The sequence below is a fragment of the Carettochelys insculpta genome, chromosome 16 (assembly GCF_033958435.1).
Source record: "Carettochelys insculpta isolate YL-2023 chromosome 16, ASM3395843v1, whole genome shotgun sequence".
NCBI lineage: Eukaryota > Metazoa > Chordata > Testudines > Carettochelyidae > Carettochelys > Carettochelys insculpta.
The window spans coordinates 25436141-25453368 of NC_134152.1; the positions used below are offsets into that span (position 1 = coordinate 25436141).

At 42.1% G+C, this 17228-nt stretch overlaps 1 protein-coding gene across 1 annotated transcript in view; it reads left to right on the plus strand.

The window, feature by feature from the left end:
* The window catches only part of FAM20C (FAM20C golgi associated secretory pathway kinase), a 105858-nt gene that overhangs the window by 73607 nt on the left and 15023 nt on the right, over window positions 1-17228 (plus strand). Inside the window, exons 4-5 of the mRNA XM_075010929.1 lie at window positions 2024-2116; window positions 8757-8872. Of these exons, the coding sequence (XP_074867030.1) occupies window positions 2024-2116; window positions 8757-8872 (209 nt within the window). The remainder of the gene's footprint in view (window positions 1-2023; window positions 2117-8756; window positions 8873-17228) is intronic.

A 17228-nucleotide genomic window follows, 5' to 3' on the forward strand; every position in this document is an offset into this window, starting at 1 on the left:
CCCGTTGGGACAAGCCGCGAGGCGCGTCAATTTCAAAGTGCCGCAGCCGCCCGCATATGTATTTCATATATAAGCCCGAATATGTATTTCAGCGCTTCATTAGTAAACTTCAAAATGGCCATTTGCGTGGCCATTTCGAAATTTGGGGCTAGTGTAGATGTAGCCAATGTCTTCTAAAAGCCCAAGAAGCAGTGGAAATGTTGGCAATGTGCTAGACAGTATTGACCTCCCGTTGTCTGGCAAATTCTCTTGTTCAGCACCAGCCTGGTCCCGAGGGTGCTGGATCAGAGAGGTTCAACCTGTAGTAAGAAACTATGACTACACTCTATGAATCATTGCATTTTCAAGATCTACCTCTTGTACAGGATTTATTTTCTCTTATCTAGATGCTCTTTTTTTTTGGCAAGAACAACCATAATATGTTTAAACTCTCTAGAACATAAAAAGCAGATGGCACTGATTAGCTAATTAATAATATTTTCTGACACTTGTGAGCTGCATTCAGTGAATGGTGCAAAATACAGGACATATTTTTCTCTTGGAATTAGTTACCGAAATTTATTAAAATCTGGGGTGGAAGGAAGTCCTCGTCTGTCCAATAGAAATGTTAATTTCTTTCTCCTGGAACTTACAGTCAAAACTCCTTTCTCTAGTTCTGACGTTACACCACTCATTTCTCCTGAAACTGTAGAATGAGGCAGCTAACTGAGCTGTTTTCTCTTTATTGCTTACTATTCCATAAGCTGACACAACTTTGTCCATCACTGTGACTAATCCACATTGTCCCTTGTTACTGCCTGGAAAAACATGTGTTTCATTTTGTCCTAATTTCACGTCTAGCTTCTATCCTATATCTGTAGCCTTTTAGCAACAACAGGAGCAAATGGAGAGCAGTGATTGCTTATTTGATTGCTACACCACAACACTTCCACTGAGCAGGGGACTGCATGTGTGAAAATTACAATTGCCGTGCTAAGTATTGTACCCTCAGTAGGTTTGCTGAGGGCCTCCAAATAGCCACAATTTGAAGTGCATGTGACAAGAAAATAAATAATGTTGATAGTCTCTATCTGCAGCTATACTTCATTTAAGGCCTGGACCACTTTGTACTCTGCAAATAGTGTAGAATGAAAAGCAGCACCTAGAAACAGGGAAGTTTTCTCGGAATGAGATTCAACCCAAACTTATGACCAACAGAAAATCTATACAACACGTAAGTCCTCAGGAAAGGATATGCATGGAACTTAAGTGAGGCTTGGGTCTTGTGCTCAGCAACTGCACAGTGCAAATTTCTTCCCAAGGTCAATTCCTGGGCACACTGAAGTTAATGCAAAACTCCCATTATCTTTACATAGATTGCCCCTATGTTACATGTAAAATCTTTCCATTTTTAGCAGAGTGTAATGTTTGAGCTTTAGCTTTCTATTTAGAAACCCCAGTTTTATGTGTGCTTAAAAAGTAGGAACAACAAATTATTGACACTTCTCTGGAGCACAGTCTTGTTAATGTTCTTTGATATGTGACATATGTCATTGCAGTCAGACTGCAATGGTTCCATTTCTTCTGAAATGAAGAAAACATGTCATTTTTAGAGCCAAGTAATACAAAAGAAGAGTCATTTTTCTAAATAGGTGCTCCACAATTGCCAAAGAGGAAAGAGAAATTTTATTACATTTGAATATTTTATAATTACAGTTAATGGTAATTTAATGAAATGACATTTTCTTCACTGCTATAACTTATGAAATGTTTGAGTGATAACACAGATCTTATTAAACAGAGCGAGCATCTTGAATGGAACTGCACTTGAGACAGCTCCTTCATGCTTGAGGATGGGCTTAAAATTCAGAATTTTATTACAAAAATAAGAAAGATAAAATTAATGCATGGTGAATAATTCACACACAGTATTATAAGGCCCTTTGATTAAGCAGCCAATGCTGAACTAATAAGGGTCTTGATTTTTGAGCATTGCTCCTTATAAATACAAAGCTTTACTTGTCATGTCTGTTTTTCTTCACAGGCAAACCAGAGAACAGGAAACCCCACCTGACTTCTTTTATTTCTCAGACTATGAAAGGCATAATGCTGAAATAGCCGCGTTTCATTTGGACAGGTAGGTAAAATGAAATGATATTTAAAATTAAAAAAATAAAAGTTGTGTGGATTTTATTCTAAACCCAACTCCCCTGCAAATAGTGAGTTACTTTAAAAATAGAAAATATTATCAAACGGGGAGCAATCTACATGAACAAATGAATGCAGCAGAATGAAACTGGAGACTAACAATTAGAAACAAAGGTTTATTTTGGGAGGAAGATCTACCTGAAAGGAAGTAACAGTCAAAAGGAATTAGAGAGAATAAGGGCACAGGGAGAAGAAAGGGCAGGATAAAAGAATAGGAGATGTAGTGATATATGCAAACAAAAAAGCAGTCCAGTAGCACTTCAAAGACTAACAAAATAATTTATTAGGTGATGAGCTTTCATGGAATATGCCCACTTTTTCAGACCATAGCCATACCAGAACAGACTCAATATTTAAGGCACAGAGAACCAAAAATAGTAATCAAGGTTGACAAATCAATAAAATATTATCAAGGTGAGCAAATCAGAGAGCAGAGTGGCAGAAGTTGGGGGGAGAGTCAAGAATTAGATAAAGTAAAGCATGTAAAAGAGGCCCTATAACGAGCTAGAAAATTGTCATCACGGTTCAAACCACGTGGTAATGTACTGAATTTGAATATAAAAGAGAGTTCAGCAGCCTCTCTTTCTAAACGGCTGTGAAAATTCCTTTTCAGTAAAACACAGACTTTCAGGTCATTAAGGTCTGTGTTTTACTGAAAAGGAATTTTCATAGCCATTTAGAAAGAGAGGCTGCTGAACTCTTTTTTATATTCAAATTCGACACATTAACACATGGTTTGAACCGGGATGACAATTTTCTAGCCCGTTATAGGAACTCTTTTACACACTTTGCTTTATCTAATTCTTGACTCCCCACCCCACTTCTGCCCCTCTGCTCTCTGATTTGCTTACCTTGATAATATTTCTGATTTGTCAACCATGATTACTATTTTTGGCTCTCTGTGCCTTAAATGTTGAGTCTGTTCTGGTATGGCTGTGATCTGAAGAAGTGGGTCTGTCCCACGAAAGCTCATCACCTAATAAATTATTTTGTTAGTCTTTAAAGTGCTACTGGACTGCTTTTTTGCTTTCATCATACGTAGAGTAGCACGCTATCTCTCTGTTACTATTCAACATGATAGATGTAATGTATACAAGGGCTGAAGAACCAAACGATCAAGTTTCTAAAGCTATGCATGACAATGTGATCTTGAGCTGCATATGGGAAGATCTGCTGCCATAGATCCCATAGGGTATTGGTCTGGCTGAACCTGTCCTGCTATAATTATTTCTGGGCACAGGAATATGAGTTAGATATTGATACACAGGAAAACACTCAGAGAAGAGTAAAATAAAAATAATAGAGAGGGGAGAAGAGATAGAGGTTTCATAGGGGTGGTGTTGGGACTGTGGGGCGAAAGCCACTGTGCACAATGTTTAGAGGTAGGCTCACAGTTACCACGAGGAATGGGGCCCGTCGGTTGGGAGAGGACACGCTTAGATCTGGAGCCTGATAGGCCCTGTGTGTCCAGCATAGCCTTTGGAATGGAGTCCATTTACCCTCCAGTGCAGAGATTATGGGTAGGTTTACTGGGAATCTAGGAGTAAAATTAGGGACTGTGGAATTTTTCTGGGTTAATGTTCCAGTTTATTGCACATTCTGGGTTCGGGCCAGAGCTGAAGTTAATGAAACATCCTTGGCTAGGGGTAGAGTTGGAGGCACTTGGTAATTCATGATAGTGTTAGAGTAGAGATCCATAGGAAATCTTAAGAAGGGGTTACAGTTGGATCAAATGAGACACACCAGACTAGAGTTAAAGTTCAGGTCTGTGTGACAATCATAATAAGATGACCTTTTGAGACCATTGGATATTGTGATTTTACGTTGGTTTGGGGGGGAGGTGGAGAGTCATCAGACATCCCAAATTAGGGCAGCAATTGGACTTCTAGATTAATGTTAAGAGTTCTCTTGAGCTTCCAGCCTCATACAGAGTTGGATTAGGGCCCATTCTAGAGTTCCAAAATTCTAGAGTTACGGCTACAGTTGAAGACCGTATGGCACCCACCCTGGAGTCAGGACCAGGACCTGTAGGGCTTCCCGACCGAGGGTTTGGGTCAGGACTAGTAGAGTATTAGAGCTGGGGCTGGCAAGGCTGTCCATCCTCGAGTTAGGGTTGCAATTAGGCTTCCAGGCCTACAGTTAGGGTTCTACAGCTTCTCCAAAAAGGAACAGGGTTGGAATCCATAGGGCTCTGAGACCTAGGTCTTGGGTTGGATCTGCTGGACTACCCAGCCTCAGTAATGGTTGGAGCTGATACAGCTCCCTGACCTATCATAAAGGTTGGGGCTCATTTTGCTTCCCAACCTTGGGTATGCATTGGGACCCCAGGGCTTCCCAGCCTAAAATTAGAGTTGGAGTCCCTAGGACTCCATGCAGTGAGGACAGAATTGAGATCCATTTGGCACCCTAGCTAAGATTAGGTTGGGGCCACAAGGTCATGGCTGGTGGGTATAAAAGGCAAAGGGAGTTAATGACTCCCCTGAGTCTTAGCAGTCAAACTCTCCCCTCGTCCTATCCCTGTTCTGACCATTTCTGAGGGCTGCTGCAGTTTACAGACTGGTGACTCTTCCTCACCTCACCACCAAGTGGATCTGTTAACTTCAAAGTGAAAAGCATTCCAGCTTACCAGCCCTATTAGCATAACTTTGAACCTGTGAAGGAGCCATTAAATGGTAATGAAACCATTTAACTAATCCGGAATTTACTGACAAAATCAGCTGTGTATTAATCTGTCTACAGGACCTTAGTTTAAAATTTTCTTTAAAATCACATATCTTAAAAAATCCTTGCATAGATATTTAGATCCACAATCTCAGTATTCTATTTTAGCCTAAATGCTTAGATCTTCAGCTGTAGGCCGCATGTAGACAGCATTCTCCTTCTGAAGGAGGAATACAAATGAACGAGAGCAAAAATTCAAATACAGCATGAATTGATGTATCTGAGACCTCATTTGCATATTCTTGCATGGTCGCGTTTCCGAAAGAGACTTTTCAGGAAACAAAAATAGTTGTGTAGACAGGGTTCCCTTGGAAGAGCACCCCATTTCCAGAAGAACCCTTATTCCTGAAAAAAATTAGGAATAAGGGTTCTTCTGGAAATGGGTTGTTCTTCTGAGGGAACCCTGTGTACACAGCTGCTTTTGTTTCCAGAAAACTTGCTTCCGGAAAAGTGATCGCATAAGAATATGCAAATGAGGCACAAGATGTGTAAATCCGTGCTTCATTTGAATTTTCGCTCTCGCTTATTTGCATTCCTCTTCCAGAAGGGGAATGCTGTCCAGACACAACCATAGTGTTTTAAATAAATTTTTCAAAAGACTACCCTTTTCTGAAATACACATTTTAATTTTAATTACTATAGTACAAAAACTTGTTTCCAAAATCTTCCTGTCCTTTGTATCCATCCGTACTCTCCTTTCACCCACCCACCCCCCACCATTAAAGAGAATGCTTAAAGACACAATATTCTTTCTTTTCCACATAGCTGGACAAATGTTTGCCTTTTACTTCTGGCTATTTGGCGAACTAGTTTTAGGAGAAAATCTTTTGATATGCTTAAAATCTTTGGAAATATATTTTAATATAAATATATAATGACATTTTATAACCATGTATTGTTAGAAAAATTACACAAAATAGCATTCCCTTTTTGTAAAAGAAATGAACTTTGTTGTGAATTCACTAAACTGCTCTGATTACTTTGAAAATAATGTCTTTATTTCTGTGAGTTTAAATATGTAATAATCTGGAATGATTACTTTATGAATGCTTAAGAGTATATTTAAGATATAAAATCAGCTTAGAAATAGTGTTGTAGAAAATTTAAGACCATGAAATACTTCATCACGTTTTCCATAATATTTAATCTTACATTCAGCTGGACAACTGACTTGTCCTTACTATGAAGTTTTGGAAATAGATATCGTACAAAATTCAAAGTACATCAAAAAAACAACAATTGACATTTTTTATTGTCAAATTTAGGATTTTTGTTAAGTGACTTTTTCACATCCAGTCTTCACAAGCCAGCATACAGTGGAAAACATACTCTATTTTCTTTAAAAGAGAATTAAAAGAGTGAGGGTTTTTTCCCCATTTTCTTTAAAAGGGAATTAAAAGAGTGAGGGTTTTTTCCCAAATGTAACTCGTGCTACATTTGGGGCTTGTCTACAGTTGCCCCCAACTTCAAAGGGGGCATGGTAATCAGGGTGATGGGAGATTATTAATGTAGTGTTGTGGTGAATGTGCAGCCCTTCAGTAGACTAATTCTCCCCCACGACAACTTCAAAGTGTCAAACTTTGAAGTGCCAGCATGCATGTAGCCATAGGCACTTCGAAGTAGTAGTTGGGGGCAAGTGTAGACAAGCCCTTGGGTTCTGAGATTTGTCTGGAATCACAGACTCAGAAAATACAAGAACTGGAAGAGACAGTCCCCTGCACTCATGTCAGGACCAACCACCAGCGAGATCATCCCTGACAGATGTTTATCTGCCCTGCTTTTAAATATTTCCAGTGAAAGAGATTCCACAGGCTCCCTAGACAATTTATACCAGTGCTTAACTATCCTGACAGTTGCGAAATTATTTCTAATATCCAACCCAAACCTCCCTTGCTGCCATTTAAGCCCCTTGTTCTACCCTCAGATGTTAAGGAGAATAATTTTTCTCCTTCTTTGTGACACCCTTTTCGGTATTTGAAAGCTGTTTTCATGTCTCCTTTCAGTCTTCTGTTCTCCTAAACTAAACAAAATTAATTTTTTCAATCATCCACCATAGATCATGCTTTCTAGTCCTTTGGTCATTTTTGTTGCTCTTCTCTGGACCTTCTCCAGTTTCTCCACATCTTTTTTGAAATGTAGAACCACAAACTGGACACAATAATCTAGTTGAGGCCTGAGTGATCATAGAGAAGAGGGAGACACAGGGGAAAGAGCAGGTGGAGTCAGGGGACAGTGCAGGGGTGGAGTATGGATGGGGCCACGCGTTGGGGAGGTTGCCTCCCCAAACAGCAGCTTCACCCACCGCCTATGCCAAAGGCATGTGTCTATCCTGCATCTGGGAGCAAATCTCAATCCAATCAAGAAATATGCACTAGCAGTGCTCACAACAGCAAGCTAAAAGTAACAGTGGGAATGATGTATCCCTAAGACTGGCTTGCGTTGTTCACCCAAGCTCAAGCTCACCTTGAACCCTGGATCTGAGCACAGGTGGCTAACCTGAGCCTTCAACAGCGCTGCAGGAACCACACAGTTATTTTTAGTGCACTAGCAAGAGCCCTGCTAACACAAGTCTGTCTACAAGAGCTGAGAAGCTTGCTTCAAGCTGTAGTGTAGACCTACATAAGACTAGTTAATTTAGTATTTGGATTGGTGCCCATGAGACTCTTCTTTTAATGTTAAGTTGGGGGCACTTAGGGATCCCCAGGGTAGTGTAAAGCACGGAGCCTGTAGGGCTCCTTGCTTAGGGTTAGGTTTGGAGCCCTTAGAAATACCCAGCCAGCAGTTAGGGTTGAGAACTTTGGGGACTCTTAGGCTAGAGGTATTTTTATGTCCAACATGGCTTCAAGGCATAGGTGGAGACTTTGCTCCCATGCTCGGGATACGGGTTGGTTTCTCTGGGTATCCTGGGATGGGGTTAATAGGTTAGCAATAGAGGACATTGAAACCCCATGTCCTAGGAAGGAAAAAGCAATGCCTAGCACACTTTGCCTGTGTCTACACTGGCACAAATCTTCTAAATAGCCATACTAATGGCCATTTCGAAGATTACTAATGAGGCACTGAATTGAATATTCAGTGCCTTATTAGCGTTAAGATGCTTCCGGCCACAGCGCTTCGAAAGCGACGCTTTCAAACACCTTTGGCTCAGCGTGGCTACATGGGGGTCCTTTTCGAAAGGACCCCACACATTTCAAAATCCCCTTATTCCGCTCAGCTGAATGGAATAAGGGGATTTCAAAATGTGTGGAGTCCTTTTGAAAAGACCCCCGTGTAGCCACGCCGAGCCGCGCGCTTTCGAAAGTGGTGCTTTTGAAGCGCCACAGCTGGAAACGTCCTAATGCTAATGAGGCGCTGAATATTCAGTTCAGCGCCTCATTAGTAATCTTCGAAATGGCCATTAGCATGGCTATTTCAAAGATTTGAGCCAGTGCAGACACAGCCTTTAAGGAAAAACCCTGCATGGCTGAGGAGTTGAACTGGATTAAGAAGCAGGTCTCTTGTGTCTCAGATTTCTGGAATTTTACACTGCTTAATTTTGTTCATCAAACATTGTATGCCCATGTTTTTATCATGTACTGATTCTGCTTTATACAACAAAGCTAAGTTGGGACTTGCATTTGAAAATTATGTATTTAGCATAAATTATCTGGTTTAAACTCGATCAGGCTCTTTGAAATATAAAGGTCACAGATAAATTTAGTTGCTGCTTTCCAGATATAATGTACTTCTTTTGTTTGCATCACAATTATGTTTTTAGGAATAGGAAGTATCAGAGGTTTTGCTGCTGCTGCTGCTGTTGTTGTTTAAAGAAACTTAAAAGTATACTACCCATTTTATTTCATTTCCAGGATCCTAGATTTTCGTCGTGTTCCTCCTGTTGCTGGTAGATTGGTTAATATGACCAGAGAAATTAGGGATGTTACTCGTGACAAGAAACTGTGGAGGACATTTTTCATTTCACCAGGTAGTTTTATGCATTACATTGCCCTCTTCCTAGGTGACAAGAAAGACACCTGCTGTTTAATTGTAATATGAACTCTCAACAATATATACTTTTACGTAAAAACCAATGTGGTCTTTCCACGGAGTTGCTGGACCAGGTCATGCTCTATGGACAGCAAATAATTTACTGTTTTGAAACGAGTTCCTTTGTTCAGTGTTGTTGTAGCCAAGTTGGTCCCAGGATATGAAAGACACCAGGCGGGTGAGGTAATATCTGTTATTGGACCAGCTTCTGTAGGTGGAAGGTACAATCTTTCAAACTATAAAGAGCTCTTCTTTGGGCCTTGGCTTCCTTCCCCACTTGAGAAGGAGGGAATGGTTTGTCAGGAGCCAGTCAAAGACTGTGGAACAAGCTCCTGATGGATCTAGGAACCAACATAAACCATACCACTTTCTGTTCAAAGAGCAAAGCACACCTTCCAGGGTCATATGTGTAATGTTACTCACACTGGGATCTCTGCTCTGCTTCTTTCTCCTTTCTTAAAAGTCCTTCCTTAAACTCCACTTTTCCCAACAATTGGTTCTACTTTTTATTCTCCCCATTGTTCCATGCTCTATCTTTTGTTCATTATAAACTCCTTTTGGCAGGGAATATGCCTCCAGTATTCATGAAACATATGCTATAGAAGTTATTTTCATCAATAAATACTCTGGGCCCAATGGCCTTATGGCAGAGTGGTGACTGCTGGAGAGGGACATAAGGGGAACACCAACCTGCTTCCCTGTCTCCATCCCTGCCTCTTCCCATCTGCTCCTCCCCTGCCCTGCCTCCACTTCACCTCTTCCTCCAAGTTCCCTTCCCCCAATGGTGCAGCCAAGAGGCATAGTGGGGAATCTGGTACCAGCAGAAGAGGTCAGGCCCATGGTCGCACTCACCGGCAGCGGAAGACAGAGTCACCTAACCCTGGCCCCACTCCACTCTGCTCCCCTTGCTGCGTTGCTCGGCTTCCCCCTGCCGGTGCCTGGGGGGGGTGGTTCCACCCCTCCCCCTGAGCTCCCCTCCCCCAGCAATGCAGCTAGGAGACCGGGGAGTAGAGCAGGCTGCAGATGGGCCACTCTGCTTCCCCCCACCAGTGGATATTGTAGGGGAGCAACTCCCCTGGTCTTCACAGCACCCCACAAAGGATGGGACCTCTCTATCCACCAGCTGCTGGCCCCTTGCCCCTCCCTCAACAGCTCTGAGGGCGCACATGCGTCTCTTCATGCTGACCCTGAAAGCTTGTGCCTTCTAACAATAGAAGCTGCCCAGTAAAGGATATGACTTCACCCACCCTGTCCCTTTTGCCATTCACAAGTTATTCTGTGTGTTTTTAATGTGAATTATTCAACAAGGCTATGTCTACAATAGCCCCTTCCTTTCGAAAAGGCCATGGTAATGAGTGAGTTGGGAAGATGCTAATGAGGCACTGCCATGAATACGCAGTGCCTCATTAGCATAATGGCGGCCACATGTGATTCAAAAGCACCACTTTCAAATCGCGTGCCATCCATATAGACGGGGGCCTTTTGAAAGGACCCCCACAAGACATCTAAAGCCCTTTATTCCTATTTGGTTTAAGGAAGAAGGGGCTTTTGAAGTCCGGAGGGTCCTTTCAAAAGGCCCCCATCTATATGGGCGGTGCACAATTTGAAAGCGGTGCTTTCGAGTCACATGTGGCTGCCATTATACTAATGAGGCATTGCATATTCATGGCCGTGCCTCATTAGCATCTTCCCAACTTGCTCATTATTATGCCCCTTCTGAAAGGAGAGGGCTAGCGTAGGCACTGCCCAAGTGTTTTCTGTGAAGCAGTTTCATTAGTACTTGCAGATCATTCAAAACAGCCATCACTTAGCACGTCACTCCTTATGCTTGGCGACTGGAGCTATCTGACTGATCAATCCTACAGGTTTTGCTATTGTTTCTGCTCCCAGATGGGATGACTGAATCTCTTATAAATGGGAGGGAAACTAGATGAATCATCTCAGTCCCAACTGTTCTCATGGACACACACTTACATCAGTATCCATAACAAGGCAGTGTGATGCTTGAGCAAATATGTATGAAGTATACACCTTCCAGATGCTAACACAAGGCCTATGCAAGCACTTAAGTCCCATTTATACCCTCAGGATAGGGTTTATTTGTGACATAGCTGATGCACAGCCCTTGTTCTGGCCCTCAGGACCACAACGAATATTAACCTCCATAAATATTTTTATAGATAATAAAATTGCGTGTTCAGAATAGCTAGTCCCAGTCCCAGGGGTTGTGAATACCATTGCAATGAATCCGTGGGTGTTATTCAAAGTATGAGTCTGTTCAAGATTTGCCCAGCTGTAGTTTCCTCATAAAATGTACTGTTTGAATTTTCAAAGGTTCATGCTTAAGCACTTCATAATCCACACACCTCCTAAGGCAGCTCTCTGTGCAAACACCTAGTAAAAAAGCATGTGATTAATTCCAACTGACTTTATCATTAAGTTATTTTCAGGCCCACTGACAAGGGTGGGAGGGGCAAGGGGGCAATTAATGATTCAAAGAGGCCTAAGGCTCCCGACCACTGCTAATGTGGCAGTGGCAGGAGACCTGAGCAGCGTGTTCCTTATAGTGCAGGGAGAGGGGAAGCGGCATGGTCCAGGGAGTGCTGCTGAGTGCGGACTCCCCTGTCCTCTTCTTGGAGTCCAGAGCCAGAACTCCCAATCCCCCTGACCTTGCCCAAAGGCCCAGCAAGGCTGTTGATTCGCCTGGTTATATTACATGATCTTTGGTGTGATCAAGAGTTTTCCTGAACTGGGTCTATGTGGACTGCCTATGGTCATTTAGGAACTCTGTGAAGGAGACGAGAAATGAACCTAGATTTCTTAGCTGCGTCTACACGTGCACGCTACTTCGAAGTAGCGGCACCAACTTCGACGTTAGGCGGCGAGACGTCGAAGTCGCTAACCTCATGAGGAGATAGGAATAGCGCCCTACTTCGACGTTCAACGTCGAAGTAGGGACTGTGTAGACGATCCGCGTCCCGCAACGTCGAAATTGCTGGGTCCTCCATGGCGGCCATCAGCTGGGGGGTTGAGAGATGCTCTCTCTCCAGCCCCTGCGGGGCTCTATGGTCACCGTGGGCAGCAGCCCTTAGCCCGGGGCTTCTGGCTGCTTCTGCGGCAGCTGGGGATCTATGCTGCAGGCACAGGGTCTGCAACCAGTTGTCAGCTCTGTGTATCTTGTGTTGTTTAGTGCAACTGTGTCTGGGAGGGGCCCTTTAAGGGAGCGGCTTGCTGTTGAGTCCGCCCTGTGACCCTGTCTGCAGCTGTGCCTGGCATCCCTATTTCGATGTGTGCTACTTTGACGTGTAGACGTTCCCTCGCTGCGCCTATTTCGATGTTGGGCTGAGCAACGTTGAAGTTGAACATCGACGTTGCTGGCCCTGGAGGACGTGTAGACGTTATTCATCGAAATACACTATTTCGATGTTGGCTGCACGTGTAGACGTAGCCCTTGAGTCCCAGTTCCAAATCACGAAACAATCCTTCCTCTTGATTTCCATGAACATAAAGTTATTACATATCTGCATCAGATGGAAAACTTAATTTTCCATTTTGGGCTTTCATTACAAAAATAGCTGTTTAGTATGTGTCACACTTCTACACATAAAATCACCAATAGAGTCATTTGTGATGTCTACTTTTGGAGAGCATGTATATTTTCCACATTGTCATATGCACATTTTTCACATGCTGTTATTTATAGCGGTAAGTTTACTTGTAAAATAAATTGCTTAACTACAAGAAGTTAAATCTGCCCTCAAGGGTTTGAGTGTCCAATTTTAGATATACAACTAAACAACTGTGCTCACAAAACAATGTATGGCGCCATTTCATGCATGCAAATAGGACTCTAGACAAGCACTTGAGTGACAAATGCGATTTTTTGTGAGCAAAATATGTGCACAATCACTGTAAGAAATGATGGGTTCAAATACTGTGGGCAAAATTTAAAGACAAGACCCAGACTGAAAAATCTAGTGGATTAATGTAAGTTAATGTAGTTTGCATTGCTTTGTTGATGTGTTAAACACTGTATTCCCATGTTTTTGAACAAGTTTGGAAGAGTATCGTCCTTTTTTTTTTTGGATTTTCCAATATACATATCAAGGTTTTAAGGGAAACTTTTAATCATTTCTGGAAGTAGAATCATAAAACAACACTAAAGTATCTGAGCAATTTAAAGCAATGGAAGCAATGAAATTCAGAGATATGACTGTGAGTTAAAATAAAGATCTTTATCTCATCACGATACAATGTTAGACATTCAAAGGAAGGTGCAAGCATAATCCTTTATCCACATCTGTTATGTGATTCAGATAAATCCAATTAAAATATTTGATTAACTTTGAATCAGGCTTTGCTGGAGAATAAAATGCTTAACCTCTGTGCTTTTACATTATAGACTTTCTAAATCAATATACTGTTCTTATAAGTTGTTGGTGAAATGCAAAGCCATTCCCTGCAGATTCCTTGTTTAATTAGCCAGACTCACATTACTTTAAGAACAGCCTGCATCTTGTAACTCATACTGACCTTAAAAGGCATTAATTAATTAGTATGGAGTCCAGAAGTAATAATGGTCCTAAATCAACCACCATTGGATAAATCCAGGGACCTAACACCCAGTCCAAATAGCTGATTAAAGGGTTCCTGTTTAATATGACAGTTTTAAGTGCTGTCTTCACAACTGGAAATCCCCAGATATCAGCCAAGGCGGTAGCGGCCGGAGTCTCTGTCGCTCTGATATGCTCCTTCTGCAAGATGCATGATGTGGTAAACCCCAGCCAGCCTTCAGTTTACCCAATTAGAAATTCCTCTACTCTGCTATCAGGTGTTAACTGCTACAGAAGCAAGAGGGAAGCTTGATTTACTTCTAGAAGATTCTCCCCTGCCACATTTTTGCTAAACTGACTAGATTCAATATATAGAAACCAGAATAATAAGGAACCAGAGAATACTTCACATCTCTGGGTCACATTGAGCCTTCAGGATCTCCATGGGATTCCCCCTGTAGCTGAATGTTGGAGAGAATATGTCGCTTCTGCAGCTCCATCCCAGGGCATGGGCTGTGGAGAAACATACTGTCTCCTGCACAAACCTAACTCCACACACACAGCCCTTAAAGGCAATACAGCAGCAAATGGCATTAGCAAATGGCAGCAAATGGTATTAGTTTTGCACAGAGCTCCCACCAGACCAGGAAACTAACCCTTAAAAGGGGATTCCCAGGCTGCATGGATCCAAAGGACCCACACTTGAAGCCAGCTGTAAGGATGTGGAGGAAGCCACATAGCCTCAAATGGCCTTGTGCATCTAATGAGCACTGCAAGAGGTGTTTGGGCTAAATCCTCATCTTGTATGATGTGTGGTGTGTGCACGCCTTAATCCCTCCAATGGCATAATTTGGGGAAAAAACCTCCCAGAGCTTCTATATGTGAGTGTTGTCCCAGGGGACAGGGCTGTCTGGTCCTCGTACAGGGTTCCCTCTAATTTTTTCCATCCACAGGCAGAATATTTTTATTCTTCAAAGAAAATGTTATGTGCACCAGGGTATGTGCCGAGGTGTGCCACCAGTAGAAACATATGCTGCCCGCAACGGGAGGCTGTGGGTGCTCTGCTAATCATTTGGGTGGCACCTGAAATCACCTGGGTGGCTGCCCAAGCACTCAGCTTACAGAGAATGCTGTCTTCATCCTCCAAGAACTGTCAGGCTCCTCTTGTGCAGAACTAAACATCAGAGGAGCATTCATTCTTATGCTGAGCAGTGTAAAACCCTGAAACTGGACAGCGATAGGGCTAGTCAATATGGTGTGCTTCATTCCGAGAGAAACCACACTGCAAAAGAGTGCACTTGTGGGCAGTTTGGACTGAACATGAGCCATGCAAATAGGCGAGTACTCCTTTGAATTAATTTTACATCCTTTGCAGTAGGGGAGGCTGTGGAAACTAGTGCTCTTACAAATGAATAGTAATTTACTAGCAGAAAGAGTGAGGCTGACTGAGGTAATATCTTTGATTGGACCTTGTCTGCTGGTGAGACATGCAAACTTTCAAGCTTATAAAGAGCTCTTCAGGAAGCAAAAAGAGATATATTAATGATATCAGCAGTAGGTTTAGGAGTAATTGAGGCAGAAGATTAAAGAAATCCATGTTGCACTGCTATTAAGCACTAGCGTTTTCATTCAGAGTAACCAATTCCAGGAGATTGTGGATTTTTTCCCCAGCAAACAATAACAAATCTGAGTCTGCTATTATTCTGAGCAGGTAGACTAATGATCTTTTTCTGTGCTGATTGTGTAAGCATTCAGGATTATATCCTCTCTCTAAACTTGTGATTGCAAAAGGGTAGCTAAAAGTAGAGTATTAAAAGTAACACTACTTTCAGTGAGCTAGCGATACTGCAAAGTAATTTGATTTTAAAGCATCTTGAAATGTCCCTTTTCTACCTGAGCTGAATTATTATTCTGCTAGCATTGTGAAGCCACAGAGAGAAATGGATAGATCCAGATGCATTTTGTATTTTAATTAAAATAATCAGGTCGGAATTTAATATTCCTATTTTTCTGTCACTTGATTATAATTGCAAGACATTTTGTCAAAACCCACAAATCTTGTCAATTCATATTCAAATGCCTTTAATATAGGGCAAATGTCTGCAGTATCACAGGACATTCTAAACATCACTGCTCGTGTTTTTTCTTTATGAAATGGAAGTTTCCACATTGATACATGACACAGCACAAGTGCATCTGCCCATCCAAAACATTCCTGTGCCAATGCTGCCAATAGTGCCAATGTGCCTTACCACCAATTGCACGAGGAGAGTGCAAATAGCTTAAACCAGGGTTGCTTCCTTTGCACATGTGTTGTGCTCTCATGTGCCTGCATCCCCACATAAAGAATTGGCCCTTTGTGTATAAAAAGGGGAAGTAATATATTAAACCACCAATTACCACCCTGGGCCCCCACCTGAGGCTCTTGTTCATGCTCTGTATAAGTCTATGGAGGTGAGATGCATCCATTCTTATGCATTGGGGAAAGGCAGAAGATATACTTTCATTTAAAAGGGACTTTTGGAAACTGAATTTATTTTACCTGGGTTTCTGGATTATTGCAAATATGAGGCATTGGTGGTTGTGAATTTTGGCTAAGAAATCCCTTTGGAGAATGCTATGCAGAGAGATCTACCCCCACACTAATACAATCTCAAATCAATCTGTACATGCAGGAAAAGGTAGCAATATTTTTAATGGCCAAGCACTCATTAATAAAATATTTGCACAATGCATGTCTCTCATTTCAATGGTGCTACAATGAGCTATGGAGCCTGACTCATGCTATCTCCTGTGGTATCTTCTTGAAGCCAGTGAGACCACGGGCCACAAGCCTAGGCCAACAGACCATGCAGTTGGCAACACTAAAGGCCTTATTATTGACTAATGTATCACCAAGAAATACTCTTGTGGGTTTGCTTCAGATTTGTTGTCCTAACAACAGGACATATCCGACCATCCTTCAAAGCGTGGGGTGACTACTGAAGTCAATGGGAGTGCTGTGTAAAAATCAATAGCTGGATAGGTCCCAATAAGAACAATGGAAAGCACAGGGCAGCCAGCACATCATGTTAGCTCTGCTGTCACATGCAGCAGTTGATGTGATTGTAGCGATATGCCATAAACTTTGCTTTGGATTTATTTAGATACTATGTGATGAATGCCAAATTATGACCTCCAGTTGTTTTCATTAATAATATGGAAAGCCACTGACAGTGTTCTGTTGATTCCAGGACAGAAGCAAACTAATGCTCTCCCTCATCCTGCAGCACAAAATGCTGTATTTAATGTAATTCCTTTCTCAAAAAAGGTCAAATGTACCATGGATGAGAAAGAAGGAAAATGCCATTGTGCCTTTTGCTCTTTACAGAACAGTTCTAGATCAGGATAATGTCCTCCCACCGGGTGAAAGTAGATTCATAGACTTCAAAGACAAAGTGTCTTGAACTGTCACGACAAATAGCAGTGGCTCACCCGCCTCCACAAATGAGCAGGCAATAACTGTACTTGACTCAGGGTATGTCTTCACTACCTGGAAAATTGATCTGGTCAAGGTCGATCTTTTGGGGTTCAATTTCCCACACCTAGTGGGGACGTGTGAAATCAAACTATCAGGAGTCTACAGTTGACCCCTCTACTCATTATCATGAGGACTAAGGGAGATCGACAGGAGAGTTTCTCCTGTTGACCTCCTTCAGTGAGGACGTCCAGATAAGTCAATTGTAGGTCAGGTGATTCCAG